Source organism: Belonocnema kinseyi, chromosome 10 (assembly GCF_010883055.1).
Source record: "Belonocnema kinseyi isolate 2016_QV_RU_SX_M_011 chromosome 10, B_treatae_v1, whole genome shotgun sequence".
Taxonomy (NCBI): domain Eukaryota; kingdom Metazoa; phylum Arthropoda; class Insecta; order Hymenoptera; family Cynipidae; genus Belonocnema; species Belonocnema kinseyi.
In genome coordinates, this window is record NC_046666.1 from 57,755,572 (window position 1) to 57,779,371 (window position 23,800).

The 23,800-nt window shown below is 35.9% G+C and overlaps 1 protein-coding gene across 1 annotated transcript in view; it reads right to left on the reverse strand.

Moving 5' to 3' along the window:
- The window catches only part of LOC117181998 (protein dachsous), a 318,444-nt gene extending 294,882 nt beyond the window's left edge, over positions 1 to 23,562 (reverse strand). Inside the window, exon 1 of the mRNA XM_033375018.1 lies at positions 20,973 to 23,562. Within this exon, the coding sequence (XP_033230909.1) occupies positions 20,973 to 22,679 (1,707 nt within the window). The 5' untranslated portion in view covers positions 22,680 to 23,562. The remainder of the gene's footprint in view (positions 1 to 20,972) is intronic.
- Positions 23,563 to 23,800: the final 238 nt, after the last annotated feature.

Sequence of the window (23,800 nt, forward strand, 5' to 3'; positions counted from 1 at the left end):
AATCAATTATGCACTGACATGAGGTTATTGATTCTTTACACTTGTTAATCACAATTTTCTTGCTCTAAACGAATGTCTCCAGTCAATGAGTGATTTATGTGATAATCATTATAATTAATGGGAGACTATAGGAATAAGCCGTCATAATATTTTACATACCCCTACACAAATTTTACAAGATGTACAGTAATTCGTTAACGATTTTTGTACCCACGTGTCCGGATTAATTGAACACCTCATCAACTCACCTGAAACAAGCGGAGAAAGACATCCATTAGGTACCGTCAACATATGATTGAATCTCTAATACTAGAAAATCCTAAACAGGTCATTTTGGTTAGGGTTTCGGTATGAGTCTACGAAACCATAAAAAGGGATTTGGAAGATGAATTTTAAGTGGAATTCGTATTTTAAGGAAAGATTTGGAATTACTAAGGTTGTGCGCGAGGCAGCAACACCTCAGAAGGACAAAATTGCAGGCGCAATATATTTTCTCTTGGCCAGCACGTGCCACGAGAACACGCATTCCATGCGAAGACCATCGGTTATACGTACAGAATGGTAGGTAGAGTTGGAACGTGCCCGCGAGCCTGGTCGCGTACACGCACAATAACGAATCCTTCGTTTGACGTTACACGATGCTACATGTACAATATGTACACACGGATTCACTCGCTCAGCGATTGCACTTCAAGTTCGAGGAACTTGAGTATATTCATTGATTCATTCACGGCATATCACGACATTCGAGTGCAATCTTCAATAACCCTCTGCATTGTAGGCTACTCATTTACATTGCAGAGTACCCTCTGCTATTCAATCTCTCCTTGCAGCAAGTTTACCTTCGCATTCAGCCAAATTGTTTATTATACTCTGACAATTCAATACAAACGTTTTTAAGAAGCAAAGAGTACTTCAATCATATTCTTTTATTCATCTGAATCAATGAAGGTTACTAAATGAGAAAGAAAGGTTAAAACCAACAGAATGTGGCTTCTGTTTCTAAGTATTCTGAATCGGGTGAAGATAATGGTAATATATTAACTATATTATCAGAAGTTGAAACTGTACAATGTTACATTTGTTTATTAGCTCTAGAGAGAAAAGTGAGGCTGAGAACTATAAAATGACGCAACGGATTCTATTTTATGGTCTATGGTCGGGGAACACCTACTTCGAGGAAAGTATAAAAAGTCTTACAGATAGTTGACTTCAGTGTCCGAGTAATAGTGCTTGGGAAATCATGTATTCAGACACGAGAAAAATAATGACTTTGAAACAAAATTGCTGCTCGGTCTATTAGTATTTCCGCAAGCTTAAGTCTAAAACGAAGCCGGCACTCGACAATCGTTAGACACATACGTTACATCAAGGCTCCTTAGATTAGGTGCAGAACATTAGCGCAAACGAATTTATCTTTTAATGCCGGGTAAAAGTAGCCAATTTTTGAACAAAGAGTAAGTGGTTCAAACTTATGATAAATTATACGGCCATTTGTCAGCAGGTTTTTAAAAGCATCAGGAATCAACAATTTATTCATAAGGTACCAAATTCCTGAGTATGCTAATCCCTCTTTATGCAAATGATCAAATTAGCATGCAACAATCTCTTTTCCTAAAGAAAATGATCTTACCCAAAATGATTTTAGAATGAATGAATTCAGAAACTAGGTAGATAGTCATATATCAAACGCCTCGTTCCACGTGGTTCGACCCTTGCGGAGCAACAACAACACCTACACGTTGGTCGCGAAGGATCAGAAGTACGATATCTCAGGATACAAGACACCAGGCGACAGGTGGTCGGAGTCTCTCTCTAGAGGTCTACAGACTCTAGAGAGTACGCTTTGGGTCGTAAACTGTCCGCTCGTCCTCTCTTTGCCCTTCGTCAACACCTCTGCTCCACCTTCTCACTCTCTCGATCACTTGCGAAAAGGTTTCATCGTCATGCCACGGGGCTATGTAACGAACAAAGGATGTAACGAGGTAAGGAGTTAACGAGAACACTACTAGATCTCTGATCGATTCGAAATACAACCTGGCCAATTCCAGATTCTTCACTACAATCATCAGCTACAATTCTTTTCCATAAAGAAAGTCGATTCTACAAGTCTCGAACAAACAACCTCTTGTCGTATGAAGGGTGACAACATCTATTAGAATAATCTGATGACGGTTATAAATGTCCATACCAATCTGGAAGATGACATGTCTTATAAAATGTTCTAGGGTATAACGAGATTAATCGCTTGATAGTCGAAGAAACTGTCAGCTCAACTGTCAGTCAGCTATCAATAAAATGTTGAGCCCAAAAAACGCAATCAACTAAACAGGAGGAAAAACACTTGAGTATGTGTGGCCCAGGTAAGTACCGATGTATCGCATTAGCGATACAAGTGTACAGTATGCACGTCCTCACACGATATAATAATATCATAAAGACAAACTCTTTCGGTTCACACACTCGCTCGAATCTCTGTGCGTGGACCGCGCCTACGACTGCTATGACGTGCATATCCTGAACCGATTCCTGGGAAGGCATTTGACCCAGCCAACCACCTGCTGTTAGCCCGATGCCAGTTCGGCGTCTTGTCTCTCTTTCTCTCTTTTCCGCTCTCCCTCATCCTCTCCTCCTGCATTCAAAAGTGTTACAGCATCGCGCCGTTTCTGGTCAGGCGGATGAAGCAGAGTAGTTATGCAAGTTCTGAGCACTAGGACGTCCGGTCTAAAGGTCACTGCGCTAAACTAACCTTGATTGGTGTCTTCTTTGTATCTTTCATTTACTTAGGTTTACCTAGTTTCCCCTGTATCATTCAATTTGAATTCGGTGTCAATTATGCAATCTACAGAGCGAAATTTTCATCCGGCTCAAAGTACCCAAATAAAATAAATCCTAAAGATTCTATCCTGGATCCTACCTCAGTGCACATCTATCTGCGAAAAAACGTTTCAGAAAAAGATCAACAATAGAATTCTTTGAGAGCATGCCAGCAAAATTTATGTATTAACTAGAGGGAAAAAGAGGAAGCAAATCATGACAGTACAGTCTAGAAGAACACGGAAACATCCCAGTAAGTAATACTCACGTTTATAGGTAATATGTCTAGGATGATTGGACGGGTTTAATTAAAACTAAACGAGCCGAGCTTCTTGGCTTCTTTAAGGGACTTGGTTTCAACTTCGGTTTCATCCTTGGCTGCATCGATGCGTTGACTCGAGTTAAAGAGAGGTGTCATGCAGAAAAGATAATGATACCGACTTACGATCGTAAATTACGCTGACTTTTTTTATGGGATCGTTTCGCCTATAAAAAAAAGATTCTTGTTTACAACCAATGTGGCATAAACCTTCACCGGTTAGAGAATCGCACCTAATATAGAGCGTTCTGTATGATCCTGCCTCTTCAATGCTCAGTCTCTCTTTGCTCATTTAAAGTCGAGAATGACATAAGGCAAGCAGAAACATCGGGTTCTCCATCGGATGCGCCAAAATTGGTATCGAACGCGCCGTTAATTGCTGGAAAATACTGGAAAGTCGCCCCCCCCCCCATAATTACCCCATTTAGAAGTGCCATGCCAGCTGAGACCTGTCGGAAATTCGCAGTACTTGCTTGCTCTCGTTAAGAAACACGCCGGGCACTCGTTGAGAATAAACCTCATTATAAGTCCCCCTTTTTTATTCTTGCTCGCATGACGCCTGGTTCCGATTATACACTACACCTAGTCTAACGAATTGTTCTTGCATTCGATATAATTTACAACCACAAAGTCTCTACATATAAAAAACATAAAAACAACTTAAGCGTCGCGAGACTGGAAAGTTTCAGAGAATTCACTGTATAAAGCAGTTTGCAGAATTGCTCTACAAGTAATTTTTTTATCGGCTGCTTTAGATGGTTACAAGTTGAAACAGCGTACATTTAAAAAACACTTTAATTTCTAAATTTATTTCTAACGGGTCGTTTCCTCTACCTGCCTCGCTGGATTATTAGTAAAATCCTCTAATAAATTCTCAATATAGTGAATTCTTGCGCTATTTCTTTATTGGTTTCAAACGGTCACTTGATTAGCAGCGAGAGGAGTGGCTCAATATCATTCCTTCGAAAATATCAATTAGGCTTGCTCTTCGAGTTGACTTTGTATAGGTACGGCTCCAATTAAGTGCATTCTGGTAAAAAATGGCTAAGACCTCTAATCCGTGTCCATAGAATCCCGAATATTAGGCCCACCTATACCATCAAACTGTGAATTTCCCAACAAGCAAGGTGGCTCGAAGCCCTATCGGAAAGTAATTACGGGCCGTTTGTACGGTCGTAATTAATCAAATTCCGTGTAGGGATGACGCGAAGAAAACGAATCAGCCTCCGGGCAAGGAATCCATTAGCCCAACGAGTGCCTTACGTCATTTCACAAGACAAAGCATGACCCCTTCGATCTTGCACCTTCTTCTAATTGTCAGTCTTACTTACTTGAGTAGAAATAACGAACAAAAGTACTTAAGATTCTTTGTGATACTTCGCAAAACTTTATAATTCCTTAGGAGGATCTTACAGGTAAATACACAATCGAAAAGCATGACAAATTGTCTCTATGATCGAGACTGTCTTTAGGCTCCTCTATTTAAATTCCTCCTAAGTGAATGTGTGCATCGAGGCCATTTTTATCCCTTCTGAGGTCAAGTTCGCTATCACAAGCGCTGGACTTGAAAAGTAATTGGCGAAAAAAGGGTCTGTTATAGATTTCGCTACGGTAGCAAATCAATTATGGCATCGCCACAAAAAGACTTATCCCATTCGTTATTGCCGTCTCTATTTTAACTTGCCATTCTTGCTGCGTCAGCCGGCTTTTTTTGTTCAAACATTCTTCTCGGTATACGAAACATAAGAAAAAGCTCATTTATTCGGTGTATTGAAATGTGCTCCAAGGGTATTTCTATTCACGATAAATTGATTTCGACATGGCCCGGGTACCTGCGAGAAATCCTAGTCATGGCGAAAATTAGCCAACTTCGAGAGCCGCTCAAAAAGAAAACCTTCTAATTCTTCCTTGTGACAGGCTTCTCCGAGATTTTATGTTACTTCAATCTCTTTTTCATGTAGTATTTTCAGACGATATCACTTTCAACTAGGATGGATTAATGTCCAATTGAAAAGAATTTATTGGTCCATTGATAGGGGCTAATAGTTATCCAATCGCAGGCAGAGATAATCGTTTTAGCTCAAGGTTTTAACTAGATTGGAGTGAAACCGTTGGATGCGATTAGAGTATTATCTTGAGGTATCAGTACCAACACGTGCAGGACAATTCGCTCCAAGGGACCAGCCTGCACTTTAGTTGCACTTTCCCACTGCAACTCCGTGCTCTTGCATTGGAAAGTGCACTCACACACCGGTTTTTCTCGTCACGCGTTTCCTCATGTATTGGCCAGGAACCTGACTAGCCGACACCAATCTGCCTGCCAAGTAACCAAGTACCAAACGACCGCTTTCTCCCCGACGCCTCGAGACCGCTGCATTCACAGACAACAGTTCACGCATACATGGAAAATCAGCTAACTTCATTAAGTTACAAGAATCAAGATTTTCCCGGAAACATCGATTATCTGCAAATTCACTGAAAGCCATTCCAAAATTATAGTCTTCGCGGTAGAGATATAGACTCATAAACCAAGAGCTAGGAGGCATTGATGTCTATTGCTGACCCACTTCACATAGCATACTAGAAAATAGGAGAAAATTATTTAATTAGAAGAATGGTATCCGGCTGGCTTTGTTATATATCCCATCTGGTTTCACGTTAGACACGATGGCGAAAAAACCTGAGTGATAAAAGCCCCAGGTAATTAAATCTGATAGATCGCTTAACAGAGAAAGTATTAACAACCCATATTAGAGATTTAGAGATCTGAAGTCGACTGATTGATTTCAACAATCCTGATTACTGTATCCGAAACAATTTTCATGTGAAAAATTTCAGCAGATAAATGGACCATTTTCTTGATTGGGGGCATTCACTTGCCGGTAGATGGCTTGCGCAAGTGGGTCGCAAAGTAGTGGGGAATGTAAAGACCCACTCACGTCACTATGTTGGTATTTTAACATTGATGATTGAAGTATTCTCTCCTTGATTCTGAAAGATTTGCATCTGCTTTCTTTGACCTCGAAATATTTGTATAGGTTCTTACAGATGCTTTATGGTATAAAAACCTAGATATTCAAGAATCATCAGAAAAATTAAAAATCAATTAGATGAGAAGTCATGATCGTGAAGATGCGAGACGAGGAGGTCAACACGTAAGAGGTATGATCAAGTAATTGTAGACTCTATTGTCTAGGAAGACTGTAATTTTTGGAGTTAGATCCTAAAAATGTTAAAGCATACAATGTTATCGCAATCTATTTATGCCAGAGTTTATCGAAGCTACTATAATCATTGAAACAGAAATTCAAACTTAGGTTCACCTCAATGGGCCCCAGGGATTTTAAATTTCAGCAGCCGAAGGCAACTTTCTCCCAAGTAATACGGAACTCAATTCGTAAGCAAGGAAGTGAGGCGAAAAATCAATTTTTCACAAAATTACACGCGCTTAACCCATGTGCACTCTGACGATTAAGAATGGTCGAGGAGAATGGAAAGGACGAAAAGTCGTTTTCGCAATGAGCCATGGAAGCGTGTGTTAAACTTTGGCCTGGGACACATTACTCTTCCCGGTGATGAACCTTTGGAGTGTTAATAAAATATCTGCCAATTTTCAGTCCAGGATTTCTAAAGGGGGATTTTGCCAAAGGAGAATTTCGTTAAAAGGAAAAAAGAATCTTTTCCCTATTTTATACTTATTACTAATCACCTCATAAATCTGTTGACTTTACCTTCTCTTTCTCTGTATGCGTCACTTTCTTATCTTTGGAGTAACGTTCATCCTAAAATGAACCACGCGGGATGCATTCGTTTCAACTTTCCAGGCGGGCAGAAAACGGCGTGTTTCCCAACATAGCGTAAACCACGTGACATGACGTATCGTGCGAACCATGGAGTATACTGAGACAGTCCCAGGTAACATCGCGTATACTATATCCCATTTCAGGATCTCAGACAAGCGGTACCCCCCACCCGCCAAACGTCCGTCACTATAAAACACATTGCCCCACAATAGATTCACAAAGCCGTCGTATATAATAGTGCACCTCAATTCCGCTTCCTGGCAAAATAAACATAGAATTCAATGCTTTCTGAGAGATCAATTCCTATGCAATATCCGAGCACCGTTAACTCTTTAGAAAAACACTTCACTTCTTTTAAATTTACAATTGTAATAACTCACTTTCATCGAGGAGCTTTTGTGGAGGGAAAAAAGGTGCCAATGGATTTGGCGCTGAACGCGAATAAATGAGCAGTTTTCTATTTCATATAGGAAGATGGTTAAAACAATAAATTACTTTTTCAGTGATGTTTTTGCAGAGCCGATTTCTGCATTGTTACTATCTCATTAATGAATCAACTGAAACAATACAAAATCATCCTTCTTATTTAGAAACTTCGAAATTGCAGATATGAAGTCATAAACAGTGTAGAAGAAACTACTACATATTAGGAGATCCAATTTTAGATTCCCAGATAGGAACATATGTCTTAATGTTATGATTCACAGTACTAACGAAGAAGGGTAAGGCCTCTCATTATTAAACGCCTTATACGAAAGACACTTGGTAAAAGGCATGCTATTTTTCAGATCGTGATGCCTTATAATATGGGAAATCATGACATGGGAAACATTATGATCATTTGGAAATAAGTTGCAAACTATTTTCCTCGAAGGTGTCCTCTCGCCCAACCACACATAATTTTTGCTATCGCGCGTACCTCATCTCTCGCAGTTGCACATAGCTGGCAAGCTCCCGTCCGCGTTGTTCGGTTCGCCAGTCGATCTTCGGACAAGAAACCATGGAAAAATGTCCATACCTACGACCGGGACGAAGGACGGGTTGTACCATGTATAAGAGGATGCGAGAACGCAAGAACCCTCGTCTTGGCAAGAAGAACGGACGGCTCGGCGCACTCCTACTATTCCGAGGCTCAGGGTAGCTTGAGTTCACGATGCATAACGCCCGTAAAATGCAGGCAGCTCTAGCAAACGAGACGCAGGAAAAATCTCTGGTCTACGTGATCGCTCGATCCTGCTCCCGCAGCCATGATTACAGGCACGCCGCAGAATTACGAGGAGGCATTTCTAAGAAAGGCTTTTTCAATTAATAAATTTCCTCAGGAGAAAAGTTCTAAGTCCGGAAACTCTTCTCTCGCGATGCACTATGGAAAGTAAAAACTGAAACTTAGAATAAAGTTTCGGGTTTGAAGGGCGCTGCAAGAAAATACAATTTCACAAGGAACTTTTAGTTAAAACAAAACTAGAATTTAAAGACAATTTATGCACCCAATTAAAGATAATTTATAGACTATCCTCCAGTTTCCGAAACCAGTGAAAAGCTAATTCGAGCTCAAATTTCCTGCTCGTAAATTTATAAAAGCGAGAGGTAAGAAACCAAAACTTTTTTCTGCAATTATGAGTAACATCGTTATACTCATGTTGTGTTTTCAACATAAACGAACCGTTGATGCTTCTTTTTTTATTGGTAAAGATAGTTGTGAGGTTTACGGCAATTTACGCTCCATTGTATATGTAATTGCCCAGTTGGGCTCGTGGAGTCAGATGTGTACACTGTGGAGTGAAGTGCATGAAAATGGACTACGAATTCTGCATAGAAATGTTACCAAAGTGGTACCTAGACCCAGAGGATAGGAGAATAGTATCGGATATCGGGGTACAAAGTGATGACCGTAATGGTTCTACCCATGGTCTGACATCTGGCATTAGACACTCTGCTTTCGAGTGGCAACGCCCGCAGCAATTGTTGCCATTTACGACTGCCGCGGCGCGGCATGCTCTCCCGTTCGCCTGTTCTTAATCCTACGCACTATAAGCCGCATTCCCAAGTGCAACGAGAATACGTGTGCATTCGCGTGCATCGGTCGTCTCGTCTCTCGCAGGCCGTCGTTTCTGCATCCAGCAGACTGAATCGCCAACGACTTGTACGTGACGCGGATCGTGCCTCGTGATTCTCGAAATGTTTACGCGATTCCTCTTCCTCACTGCTTTCCTGTAACCTTTCTCGTTATTCCGATATGAAACGGTACATTTTCCGAAAAAAGGTTCACGAGAGGCCATATATCTTGGGGATTTTCTTCAATTTTTGGTCAGAGAAATAAATGTACCAAAGGGTTTTTCAAAATGATTAATATTTTCCTAAATTTGGACATTCAATCCGTCAAAAGTCCCATAAAGGAACATAATTTTGATTTGGAAGACTGAACTTCAACTTAAGGGAATCCAAATGAGATTCTAAATTTAAAAGGATTAAAATGAAAAATTAAAGATTAAAATGTTTCATTTTGTAGACTTTCAAATTGCATGTCTACTGTGAAGACTTGTGCAATCGGAATACATTTCAAAATAAAAGGTTAAATACACTGAACAAAATAAAAGTATCGGCCTTTAAAAGTGAAATAAATCCTAATTCAAAACCACCGCTACCTACCAGAAACGTCGATTGACACATAAATTCAAGAATTAAAAAGAATTTTTAAAAAATGAAAGAAATTGTATTAAATTAAAAATTTTAATTGTATTTAGCATAACTTAAATGAATTCAGAAGAATGCATATAGAATTCAGAATAAACCTGGAAGAAATTTATTTTTACAATAAAATACAATAGATTACAAGAATTATTCTAATAGATATTAGCATTTTTTTCTAAATTTGGGACACTTACAACATTTCAAAAGAAAGTACAACTTTCTACAAAACATCGCAATTTGTATATGTTTATGCTTTATTGCAATTTATTGTATTTTATTATAAAAATACAGTTCCATTAGGGAATTAAAAGAATTTTAAAAAACCCATGTGAATTTGGGAAACATTTAAAAAACGTGAAAGAAGCGTAAAATTTATAGATAATCTAGCATTGAAAAGCCATACAAATGAAACTTTTTATTTTGATTCTTTCAGTATACAAACAATTTCGACACTAAACATTCAAAACTAAATATTCATCATTTTAAAACAGTTTAAATTTAAAAATCTGAGAGGTATCAATATAATGTCGACATATTAAAAATAAATGATAAACAATATTGTTCAGCTTCAGCTATTTTAATTTCAACAACTTTTTTCCTTTTGAATTGTTAAAATAAATGTTCCTGAAGTTCTGAACGTTCAAAGAAACGAAATATTTTTTCTCAATTCTATTTAACTACTACTATAATTTAAATTTCAGTTGGAACAATATTTTGGGTAAAATAGAAATGTCGAAAAATATTTCGTTCATTTGAACGTTCAGAACTTCAGATACATCTAGTATCTAGTCTAATCTTAATTGCCTTGAAAATGAAATTATCAGGTTTTTAAAAGTGTCTTTCAGTTTAAAATGGCTTAATGTGCGGGAAACTTAAAAATTTTAATTATTCAGTTGAATTGACGGTTTCAATTCAAAAATCTTAATGTTCAAGTCAATCTAAAAATGTTTTCAAAAAAAAGAATTCATTTACTACTTATTATCATGATCTATAATATAACTTGAATGATAACCTATGAAATTTGAAAGTAAACAATCTTTAAAAAAATAGTTTATAGTATTAACCGCGATAGAAGACTAAATCTAATATTATATAAGCATTTCCTTCTTCGCTAGAATGGAAAATTCTCTACAGAAAGAGATTAGCGAAGAAAAAGAGAGGAGGAAAAGAATTTATTACGTCTTTCAAGAAGACAGTGTCAGTCCTGAGTTTCTAGAAATCATTGCCGTGCGATTGGTATTGTTACTCACGGATGCAAATTTTTTTCAAAAGGACTCCTGGATTCCATACGATTTTCACTGAATTACAACATATCTGAACAACAATAATTACCTCTTTTTAAAGCGCAGCGATTTTTCAAACGCCATCTCCATGCCATCGACCGAGGAGCCGTCATATCTCCGAGAGGTGATTTTCAGAGAAGGAGTAATACAGATTTCATGCAGAGTCCACCTTTCAGAACCCGTTTCCACCGGCGAGACGTGACCGTAGATTTGACTTGTGAGAGGATGAGGAGGTCGAGGCCAAGAAGCAAGCGAGAAAGAGAAAGAAAGGAAGAAAGGAAGAAAAGAATAAAAGATAAAAAGAGGAAGAAGAAAAAGAGCTAAAGAAGAAGAAAAAGAAAAGATAAAGAAAGAGGAAGAAGGAAGAACTGGAGAATGAAGGGGTGGAGCGACCTGACTATGGGGTAAGATGAGAAGTAAAAACGAAATGAGGCGTGGGCAGGGTGAGGATCCAAGAAAAAATCTATAATTATTATAATTATACCCGAGACGACAACAATTATAAATCACCATTGAACTAGGCAATGAAACATAAATAAAATATTGCGCCCAAGTCCATTAACATTCCCATCTGCATTCAAACTCCGAAGAAAGTAAATGAATCAGTGCACGTCTTCTGGATTGAAAAATGTACTCATATATCCTCCGAGTGTCCATCGGCCTTTTCGAAAGACTCCACTCAACAGGGTTAAAGGCTCATACAGAAAAAAAATTTGCAAAGAACCTGTCTCTCCTTCCCTTCATATTGCTCATTCGATCAATCCTCTTTAGCCACCGTTAAACATTTCAAGCCAATTCCATCAGCATTGCTTAAAATGCATCTCTCTGTGTAACCAATCAGCTTCCGAAATCTCAATAACCGATTGGTTAATCTCCATCTCTCGACAAGAGGAGGGTGATAGTTAACCACTCGCCTAAGGGAAGGTTCCTCCTTTGATATAGTAGTAGCTTTAATTTACAGGTAGTTCAAATTCCATTTGTATAACGCAACTAAGAAGGGCGAAACAAACCAAGGCGATAAACATTAAAGGCTTCGGACCCACTTGAGAAATTTAAAATAGTGTCATGCAATTTTTTAAATATTACATGAAGGGGTTCACTTTTTGAATTCTGGTATACAATATACTTCTCGATAGAAACTAATTAGAATATATTGGCATATTTTTAATAATATTGATATTCTTGGTATTTTTTTCCAAATCATACGAAATTATTTAAAAACCCTTAAATCTTTTGAAAAGTCGCTAAATTTCTTTAAATTTAGTAAAAACTAAACTATTTAAAATCCTTTGATATTTTTGATACCCTTTTCAGATACTTTGCAAATTTTAAATTCGCCTAAAGTTTCTTGGAATCTTGTAAAACACCTTAAAATCTTTTAAATACTTTAAAACATTAACATGTATTAAAATTTGTGCAGTCTTTAAAGTCCTTGGAGATCCTACAAAATCACGTAGGTCGGGCGATACTTTGAAATCCCAAAAATTATTGTGAAATTTGTCATATTTGATCAAATTTGTTCGAAAATGTGAAAACTTAGAAATCAGATAAAACTCCTTGGATTCTTTGAAATTCTCAGAAATCCCATTGAATTTTTTTTAAATCTTCTGAAAGCTTTGAAACTCTATAAAATACTTTCGAATCTCTTAAATCAATTAAAATCCTTTAAGCCACATTGGAAACTTGTTTGAATTTTGAAATTTCGCGAAATTTTTAGGAATCCCTTGAAATAATTGGAAATGACGGAAATTTTATTTTGGTCAATCTATCGAAGAAGTTTCAAACTACAGTGAGAAACTAAAGAACTGAATTAAAAAATATTAACATTAGTGAGCCCTTTAAAAACTTATTAGTGTCATTTTTTTCAAAACAGCACCATAGTACTGAATAATAGGAAATATTGACTGGGATTTAAAAAAACAGTTCTGTAGTGTTTTTTTATAAGTAACAATATTAAAAACCAGTTTTTATAACCAGTCTTTTCACCGCTCAATTGCTATTTTTAATTCGAAAAATGAAATATGTGTTTTTGAAATAGCGATAAAAATGTTTTTTGCTCACAGATTATCATTTTTTAACGAGTTAAATTGCTTTCAATACTTGTTCACTGTCGTCCAACTCTTGGCTTCAAAATTATCTTGTGATTAATTCTTCTAACTTTCATGAAAAATATATTCTACGTTCTAAAATGTTTGTTTATTTATATTTAAAAAAAATGTATTATTGGAACAGAATTATAATGAATATTTTACATCACAGATGGAACAATATTTATGAGCAGAATAGAAGTGGGGAAAAATATTTCGTTCATTTGAACGTCCGCAATTTCAAAAATGTTCATCGCTAGATATTTTCTAAATTGTATCAAACTGGAAGTTTGAAATGCAATTACAAAAATATTGATAACTGTCTTCTTCTTTAATAAAATTCGAGTCATCCTCCTCGAAAGTAAGATAATGAAAAGGAATGGGGAAGAGCGACGAGGAAAAAACATTAGCTTCTGAGAAATGACTTTCTGTGAAACTTGATTCACTCTCAATAATCGACATGATTTCTTTTTGCCCTAGGTACCGGTGAATAGCTGCATCAATGCAATGAACGAAATCTGAGAGAAAGGGTGAAGAAAAAGGGTGTCTATCGAGTGTGAAAGAAGAAAGAGGAAAGGAGATAGGTAGAGTGAGGGTCAGGAAGGAAGAAAATGAGAGAGCGATCCAGGTTTAACGAAGACCTGTCAACGTCAACGATAATGGCAGCGACGAGCTTTTTACTACGGTGTCATCCTCCTCCAAGAAAGGCGTATCGAGTTCTCAGATCTCGGGTCCCGCGACCGGACTCCGGTATCTGTGAACTCGCTCTTTGACTTCGGATTCGTGCTATCGTGTCACTTCGGCGAAAGAACCTGGTATAAAGACTTTCGACCTGGACATACCCTATGTACCTTACATGCATCAAGAATCAACCACGATGTGTGTTAACCTGGAGAAATCAGTTAGCGGGATCAATTCACAATTTTCCAATTAGAATACAAACAAAATTTTTATTTTGACAAATTTCACGGATCACAGTGCAAAAGGAGCTCAAGAAAAGGAAAACATGGTAATTCTTTCGCATAGAAAACAAGCAAGCGCATGCTTATTTCTTTTGCTTGTTCTACGCAACTTTCAAATTAAAATAAAAAATTATTATTATTACAAAATTGGTATATTGTATTCTATCTATTATCTTGAATAATAGAAAAGAGAAACAAGGAAGATATTTTTTTTATAATTGATAAACTTTGATATTTTAAGTCTGGATACACATAAAGATATATATTTTTAATACCAAGCTCCGATGAAAAACAAAAACATAACCTAAAGTAGTTAAAAATGGTAAATTCAATTTTTGACGTCAAATGTTTTATTTTTAAATGATATTTCCTGTACAAAATGTTAAAACACCATTATTGTTTAAGTATTGCAAATATTCTTGGAAATCTAATAATTGCATATAAACATTAAGAGTTTTTCCATGAAAAACATTAACATGACGAAAAATTGATTCCGGTATTTACACGAACATAACCTCAAATTGTTCAAATAAAGGTTACCTTCTTTGAAGTCCATTTTTTTTCATTGAAGGTATCGATTTCAATCATAAAACACCAACAAAATGAAAAAATATACAAAAATTGTGAATTTAATGATATCCTAAAGAACAATTATAACGTAAAGAATCTTGTGATTTTTTAAATTAAGAATACCAAATTTCAACAAAAAACAATAAACAAACGTGACAAAAAAGTTACAAACTGTAAATCTGTTTTTAAATATAATTAGTTTTGTATAAAATAAAATATTTCTGGTATAAATTGCCAACATAACTTGAAATTTTAAAAAAGTTTTAAATATTATTAGAAATATAATTGATTTATATTCAAAATACTCAAAATACTCAAAATACTCAAAATATTCAAAATAATATAAATCTTCTTCAAAACTTTTTAATTTTATATTAAAATTCTTTTTTTTTTAATATTATTTTTAGCGAAAACTACTAACATAAAACATGCTTAATATCAGCAATAATTTCTTAGATTTATTAGTAAAATTGATTATTTGTAGATTTATTTTTCAACATTTCAAATGTAAAGCAACTTCTGGTAATGAAAAAATAACAAGGTGATCAAGAAAAATGAGAAATTTTTAATGTTTAAAAAGGTTTACTTAATCAGGAATATTTTCTCTTTTAAAAAATACCATAATTAATAATGAAATCGTAATACTTATAAGTATAATTAAATATTTCTTTCTAAGATTTGTCATTTGGTCATATGTCTTTACCATTTAAAGCTTTGAATGTAAATTTGGTACTAGGTTCTTCAATGCTCTTAAACTCAAATTAAAAACACTTCAAATATAAGAGCCTTAATATTATACATTTTAGAAAAATTTTAATTTTAGATTCAACGTAAAAATAGGTTAGATTTAAACTTTTATATAAATCCTAAATAATATAGTTTGAAATCGTTTAAATAAACATTTGTACATTTTTTATCAGTAAGATTTCAGACTAAAATTTGAGACTACTAAGTAATCCTATATAGATTTAAAGTTCGAGTGGCTCAATTTCGAACATTTGTCTTAAAATTGTTCAAGATGGAAAATTTAACTTTGCAGTTAATGAACTTGGAATATTCCATTTTTTAATTATTTGACTAAGGAACAATTCAATTGAAAAGTGTTCACCCTCTCATATTTATCTTTAAATTCCCATATATTTTTCAAATTATACAATTTTTTGTATTGAGTTACAACTTCTGTCTCCGGTTTTCATATTTTTTACATGTTTTAAAATGTTTCAGCTTGAAGTGTTTCCTCGAGAGTGTTTATTTTTAATGGAATATATTTTTTATAACATGAATTTCGTTGAACTTATATAATAATATTTGTGTTACGATGTATTGTTTTATTTATATAGAATTTAATTAAATTGTTCAATCTTCAATTTTGAAAAATGAAATTATTTCTAATAAATAAAGCTGTGTTAACAAAATTAAATTTTCACTACATAGGCGATAGCATGTACTAGTTTAAGAAATTGTAGATGTAAAACAAACAATGATTTGGTAACTTTTTATTCATTATTTTTTTTTACTATTTACTTTTTTATTTATTGCTCGATTAAAAATTCTCAAGACAAACTCTGTCAAAATATTTGGAAAGTACAAGTTCTAAAAGTTTCAACTATATGGCTCTTGTAATCACTAACTAAATTATAAAACACTCATTTTCTGACTGAATTATAGGTATTTAAATTTTTTATTTTTGTTTAATAGGTACTTTTAAACATAAGAAATAAGATAATAATTTTACGACTATCAAAGTCACATTTCATTTTTGAGATAAGATTTTTAAGGTTATCGTTACTGTTGTGCAATAATGTTTTCAACTATTTAAATTTGTTAAACGGCAGCCACTTCTTATATTTTGTTGTACTTAAAAATTTTTTTAACGTAATTTAAAAAATGGAGCAAAAGCTAACAGAGCTCATATAAGTTATACGAGCTCTGTTAGCTTCTGCTCCATTATATATATATATTTTTTTTTTTTTTTAGGTCCCGGAAGCTGGAATTACAACATTGTCATATTGATATGGGCAGTATGCCATAATTTAGAACTTATTTAGTGCTAATTTATGCTGCAGAAAAAAAATTTTGTGCCCGGTAATTTTGGCCAAAAACATGTAGTAATGCTAGCTTCAGCTGAAGCCACAACTCCCGTATGCGAAACTCGGAAACTATTAGTGGTATCAAATTCTCCTTTGCGCAGGAATTTAGTGCTAATTAAGAGCTCTGGATTTATGCCTTGCAAAAAATCCGGGCACTTTTTATTTACCAAAAACCTATAGTAATGCTGGCTTCAGGTGACTCTGGTATGCAAAACTCGGAAACTATTAGTGGTATCAAGATCTGCTTTGCGCAGGAATGTAGTGCTAATTAATTGCTAATATATTCTGCAAAACCAAAATTTTGTGCCCGGTAATTTTGATCAAAAACATGTAGTAATGCTAGCTTTAGGTGACTCTGGTATGCGAAACTCGGAAACTATTAGTGGTATCAAGATCAGCTTTGCGCAGGCATTTAGTGCTAATTAAGTGCTCTGGATTTGTGCTATTCAAAAAGTCCGGGCACTTTTAGATTTACCAAACACGTGTGGTAATGCTGTCTTCAGGTGACTAGTGAAATGCTTCAGGTGACGTTTCGATGTTCCAACTTTGGTGTTCCGATTTTTTCAGAACGTTCGCGCGGGTTGTTAACTATCGCAACAGGACTCGTGATTCCATTTTTCGTGAACTTTTCTCCTTATTTTGAAACAGAGTACAGACAATAATTCATTATCAGGTGAAACTGAATACATTTCTTGATTCTGAAGTTTAAAAGTGTGAACAATCTCCTAATAACATTCGCGCTATTTGCCTCAATTCACTAACCCAATTTTGAGGTTATGTTCGTTTGAATATTTCGTCGACGAAAAAAGGTGCGGGAGTGAAAATAATTAATGTGAAATTTCTAATTCGTTTCATCTTTTTGACAATAATGCCCATTAAGCAATTTTAAAACAGTGAATATTAAATTAAGTTGGAATCGCAGTCGTTAGAAACTAGTTTTTTAATTCTCAAAGTATGAATTAAAATAAAAAAATCAAGTCAATTTCAAAATTTGGTCAAAGTTTTGGTTAATAATCGTCGATTCTAATACATCGACGATTATTTGCAATAAATTTCTGAAATTTTCAGCATTCGAATACAATTTACTGAACATTAGAATTTCATTTATAATCCTGATTTTTTGGTTTTAATTTTTTTTTCATTCGGAATATAAAGTGAATAAAATAGTGTGGAGTAATATCATCTTCAGTGGTGACAACTTAAGAGGATGTTGATCTCTTGCCAATATTGGAGAATCATCAAAAGGTAAGGTAAGTTAAAAAAAAAAAACATTTTTTATCTCCCTCTATAAATTTGGATAACAGGGATTTAGAATATTTAAATATTTAAAAATATTTTCTTTTTAAAAAAATTCCATAATATTGAAATCGCGATACACATAACTATGAAGAGAATTTTTTTAGTTTTAATGAACAAATAATATATTCAAGTGATTCATAATTTATATATAGAACCGAATTTTTTCTATGGGGGAAAATGATAAATGTTTAGGAAATAAGGAATTTTCCATTTATTGGAAGATTTCTCTTCAATACGTAATAACAATTTTGTTTGGAGGCTTTGAAATTGGAATTTTTGAAGATATTCAATAAAAGTTTTGCCTGCTTGAATTTGGCTGGTTCTAAATTCGATTAAATTTGAACCTAGTTTTCTTTCTAAAATCAGGTCTCTGGAGGAAGAAAAAGTTTTGTATGATTTTCAGAATTGAAATAATATTCTGAATCATTTCTTAGAAAACAAATTCTTTACGAAAAAGTGTAAACTTTAAGAAAAATAATTATTTAACAATTGTTTTTGCAATTGATTTTTCCTGACTCTTGCTTCTTTCCGATTAAAATTGGAAACAACAGAATTGTAGCTAGTCCTGAAATCTAGAGAATGTTTTCTTTGAAAGAAAGTCATAATTTATTCGAATTCAACCATTTTCAAAAATTGATTAGAAGCGATAGAAAGAGAAAATTAAATTGCAGAAAACATTGTTAAAATAAATATTTTTTTGAATTTATGATAAAAAGTTCAATATTATTTATTATTGACAACTTCTGAAGATATGTGCAATAATCATTGATTTTACTTGAGAGATATCAGAAGTCAAAAGGCGGAATATATTTCAATAATGGATCTATGAACGAGGTTCAGATATTCAAATATTTTGACACTGCTTGACATATGAGTCATGATTAGTGTCGTTAGGCCCCAACTGAATCTCAAATTAGTGAAATGAATCTAAAATTTATTTTAAACTTTCAATACTGCAATTTAGTTTTTGAAGACTTTATTTAGATTAAATTTTAAGAGAAACGATATACACGAATTTATGCAAATTATTCGTTTGCTGTAAATAAGTTTTCAGCCATTTTAATTTCACAAGAATAAATATTTCTTGAAATAATTACTGTCATGCATAATTCTTTAAACACTTATTAATTTTTTATAACCCTCAGAAAAACTAAATGCTAGGTCACACGATTATTCATTTCTTATCATAAGGGTTTGCCTAATAGCCCTTTCTTCCCTAAATTAATTCTACTTCATTTCCTGCTTTTTTGATCTTAATTTAAATAATTTATTATCTACTGCCACAATACTCATAAAAATAGGGATATCTAATTTATATGCCCCAAAGAATATCAACCGGAAAAAGAAGCTCTCATACTTATAGTATTCTAGCAACCATGAAATTCCGAAGTCCAAGTTTTCAAACATAGTTATTTACAAATAATTCACAAGTTGTTATCGTAACGGATTTGAAAAAAAATTGGCATGATAAAGTTCTCTTTAAAAATGGATTTTTGCTTATTAATTTTAGTTTTCGACATCAAGTATAAATCAAATTGTCTGACATTGCATAATTAAGTTTTATTAACTTCAACTAAAAATCTGGACTAGGAGAAAATAATAGAACTTTTACAAATATATTTGATCAAAGAAAAATTTTGTGAATATATAATATTTGAGTATTTTTTAAATCAATCCTAACCCAAAAAATAAGAAGTATTGTTAATATTTAAATGCATAAAATACTTGAAATTAGCTAAATTTACACTATAACTTCTGTAAAATAAATTTATTATGTAAGATTGAAATATGTAAATAATAGCAATTTAAATTTATGGCCTGGTGCAGTAATTTCCGCTCGGTGCATCCATTAATGCAACAGAACGTAGCATTTAAATTAAAACGTTTAATATAAGAGAAAGTAGTAATGAAGATATTCATGAGAAATGTTCTATCATATTTGTAAAAATATTTAATCTAAATACTGCTTCGTGTAAATTCTCATAGGGAAAACAGCTACTATTATTTACAGAGAAAAATTTAAATAATTCCGTAAATTGTGTCAAAAATTGTCGGATCAATTACAAAATAGTCTGATTAATTTTTGTGGGATAATTACATCCAATACTTCATAAATTAATAAAATATTTTCAGATTATATTTCAGACAGATACAAAAAAGTCTAAAATTTCAGTAATAATTTGAAGTGACTATCAATAAGAAATAAAAAATGAATGATTTTTTATTCTTAGGTTCTAATGTGATTTAGAATATTTAAATTATCCCTGGTAGAAATGTATTTTCACACTAAAATACAATAAAGTACAATAATTTGTGTGCAAATTGTAATTTTTTTGTATTTTGTAACTTTTTTACAAAACATTGCAATTTTTACATTGTCCTAATTTATTGTAATTTGTTTGTATTTTATTGTGAAAATGCAGTTCCCCCAGGGAAACTTCCTCCTGAAAAAGTTAATAATTATGGAATGAATTATTCAAAATCGTCCACTCTCATTTTATAATTTCAGATGTACCTGAAATTCCGAACGTTGAAATGAACGAAATATTTTTCCCTATTTCCATTTTACCCATTAATATTGTTCCAACTGCAATTTAAAATATGCATTATAATTTTGTTCCAATACTACATTAATTCTAATATAAATAAACAAAAATTCAAACACCTTTTCTGGGTTTCAAAGTCATTAGTAAAAAATTTTGTTCATTTGAACGTTCAGAACTTCTGGGACATTAATTTCAGCGTATTCCATGTCAAAGTAAAACTTGGATCAAATACAATTTTATATCTAATCCCTTATTGAAGACTCTATCTATGACAGCACTTTAAATTCTTATAATACTTAACTTAGATTTTCTACTTAGTAAATCACAAAAACTTTGCTTTAATTTGAGTTTAAAAAAATGTATAACCACGATTAACTACAATGTTAACTTGAACAGCCTGGAATTTGTAATACCCAAACCAGATTTTGCTTCTCGATTCTTTTTCATCACCTAATTCATAAAAAAAGAATGTTACGTAATCACAGGCGTTAAGAAAGCCGCTTACCTTGAGAAAACAGTGTCCGACCGGTAGATCCTCAGGCACCGTCGCGTTGTACAATGGCTTTTCGAAGATGGGTTCATTGTCATTAAGATCATGCACTGTCACACGAATTGTAGCACTACTACTAAGAGGTGGACGACCCGAGTCGGTGGCAATAACAATCAATGTTGGTGCCGGATCAGCCTCACAGTCCACGTGAGTGACCGTACTAATCAACCCTGTACTCTCGTCTATCGCAAACCACGTCGAGTTTATCAAACTGTACTTGATAACCGAGTTGGCACCCTCATCTAGATCAGTAGCAGTCACGCGTAAGACTGAGGTTCCTGGTTCAGACGCCTCCAGGAGATGAGCTTCGTAACGCTCCTGGAGAAACTTTGGCGCGTTATCATTCACGTCGGTCACAATTAGCCTGAAGGTTCTAACCGCCCTGAGCGGAGGAGTTCCAGCATCCGTAGCTTCTACCAAGAGGTCATAAACTGGCTTCTCTTCCCGGTCTAGTGGCCTTTCCACAACCACCCGGTAGATGATGTTGTCACGGGTCGTCAGCCCGAAGTGTCCGTCGCCGCCAGAGAGAGTGACGGTTGCATTCGAGTATTCGGTCCTTGAGTCGGGATCGCTGACCGAGATCCTGGCCACAAATTCTCCCGGCTGGGCGCTCTCGCTGATCTTTGGAGTAGCGTCGTCTGACAGGAAAATGACCGTGATCGCTGGCTGATTGTCGTTCACGTCAGTGACATGGACGGACACGAAGGTGCTCGCCTCCAGCGGCTGGGCACCGCGATCTCTAGCGACGATTACTAGTTCGTGTCGCTCCTTGGACTCGAAGTCGAGGGGCTTGTTCACATAGACCATCCCCGTTTCCGGATCCACGCGGAACATCTCCTCCCGGTCCGATTGACGACGATTGATGGAGTACTCGATCTTGCAATTGTCACCAGCGTCCAAGTCGGTGGCATTCACTATGAGAATCGGAGTGCCGACGGTAGCGTTCTCTGGTACACTCGCAGTGTAGCGAGTCTGATTGAAGATCGGCGGATTGTCGTTGACATCTTGTACGGTGACGTTGACACGTAGACGAGATCTTAAAGGTGGTGCTCCACCGTCGAGGGCTTCTATCACGAGTCGATACCAGGAACGAGCCTCTCGATCAAGGGATCCTGAGTTCTGAAGATCCAGATACAATACTCCATCGCGACCCCGGTGTTGAGAGAGCCGGAACATGTCTCCATAATTCCCAGAGACGATCTCGTATCGTTGTGTAGAGTATTGACCCAAGTCGGGGTCTTTGGCAGGTGGTAGAGCTCGTTTTGCGTCGCGTGGAGAATTCTCGGGAAATTCAACGTCCACCTGTTCGACTGGAAAAGTTGGTGCGTTGTCATTTTCATCAATGACTTTGATGACCACCCGGACATTCTGGGGTAAGGCGACCAAGCTGTATGATGGTCTAGTTTCGCGATCCAATGGGACTCTGGTTCTTATCTCGCCTGTCGCGTGGTCCACTATCAAGTCGGCATCCACGGCTGATCCGGGGACCGGGACAATTAGATAAGGTGGACTATCAGCATCAATGTAACCTACTCTCGTACCCGGGGGTGCGTTTTCCGAGACCTCGAGATTCTGTACTGACTCTGATCTCGTGCCTGGGGCTTGAAACACTCCCAGGACGAGGAGCAGCAGCAGGACCCGTGCCGGTCGCATCCTGGGCATCCTCCTCCTCCTCCGCCACTTTTTTCTTTTCGTACTATCTTGACCTTTCCATTTCTGGAGGAAATTGAAGACGCGGCAAATTCACTACACAGGTTTACGAACAAGGTTCACGAAACTTCACGGTATATCAAGCCTCTTAATCCAGCTCGCGTTTCCTAGCATCACCTATCACGTCCACAATCCACAAGCATCACCACACGATCACAATCACCTTATAATCCAGAGTAAGTAAGTAATACCCCAATTCTTCTGTTTGGAATTGCTTCTTCTTTGGAGATACTTGTGTTTGTAGCTATCCACACGTGTGGTTTGGTCATAGTGAGTGTAACACTGGCTTCATCGTGATCATTCCAGCGGGAGAAGACGAGCGATGACCTCTCGATGCTTGCAGTTTCAGTCAGTCTGCAGAACTCACGTGCCTACTTGCGAACGGAGCCGTGTTTTGAACTCGTATTTGTCAAACCCCTTTGACTCTTCATCTCCACATGTTTGTATTTTTAATGCCTTTCTTTTATCTTGATTTCCAAGAACCACCTCTGTGGTTCGCTGGCACTAATCTTCTTTAAGATTATATTCGAGAGATATAGAATCACAACGCGACTGTGCAGGCAAGCACAACAGGGAGGAAAAACCTGAACAGTATCGACGGAATCTCACTTCACCTAACGCAATAAACCCGCGCTAGCCGGTGCCTCGCCGTATCGCAGAACACCGTACCACAAGGCCCAAAACAGATTCGAAGATTTCGCACTTTTCTCCTCTAGATTCTTGAACCAGGCCCGTTATTAATTCGATATTGTTGAACGGGCCTGGGATAATGTTTGAAACTTGGGTAGTTTTTGGAAGAGTACACGAGGTGGTTTAACGCGACGTAAGGCCCAGCGTCTGTTCCGCGCGGCTTCGAGGTTAGGCATGCACTGGCATGGCGGCACCTGCAAGGTCTTCCCTTCCCCTGGCTACGGGCTTACCTGGCTCGAACAGGGAGACCACTGGACCCGGCAGCGGCCATCTTGGAGAGGGGATCGCTGGGCCCGTTTGCTCGCTGGCTCACTCGCTCACGAACCTCAACCTCACTCGGCTCGGCAGCAAGCAGCTAGAGTACAGTGTAGACTATATCAAAG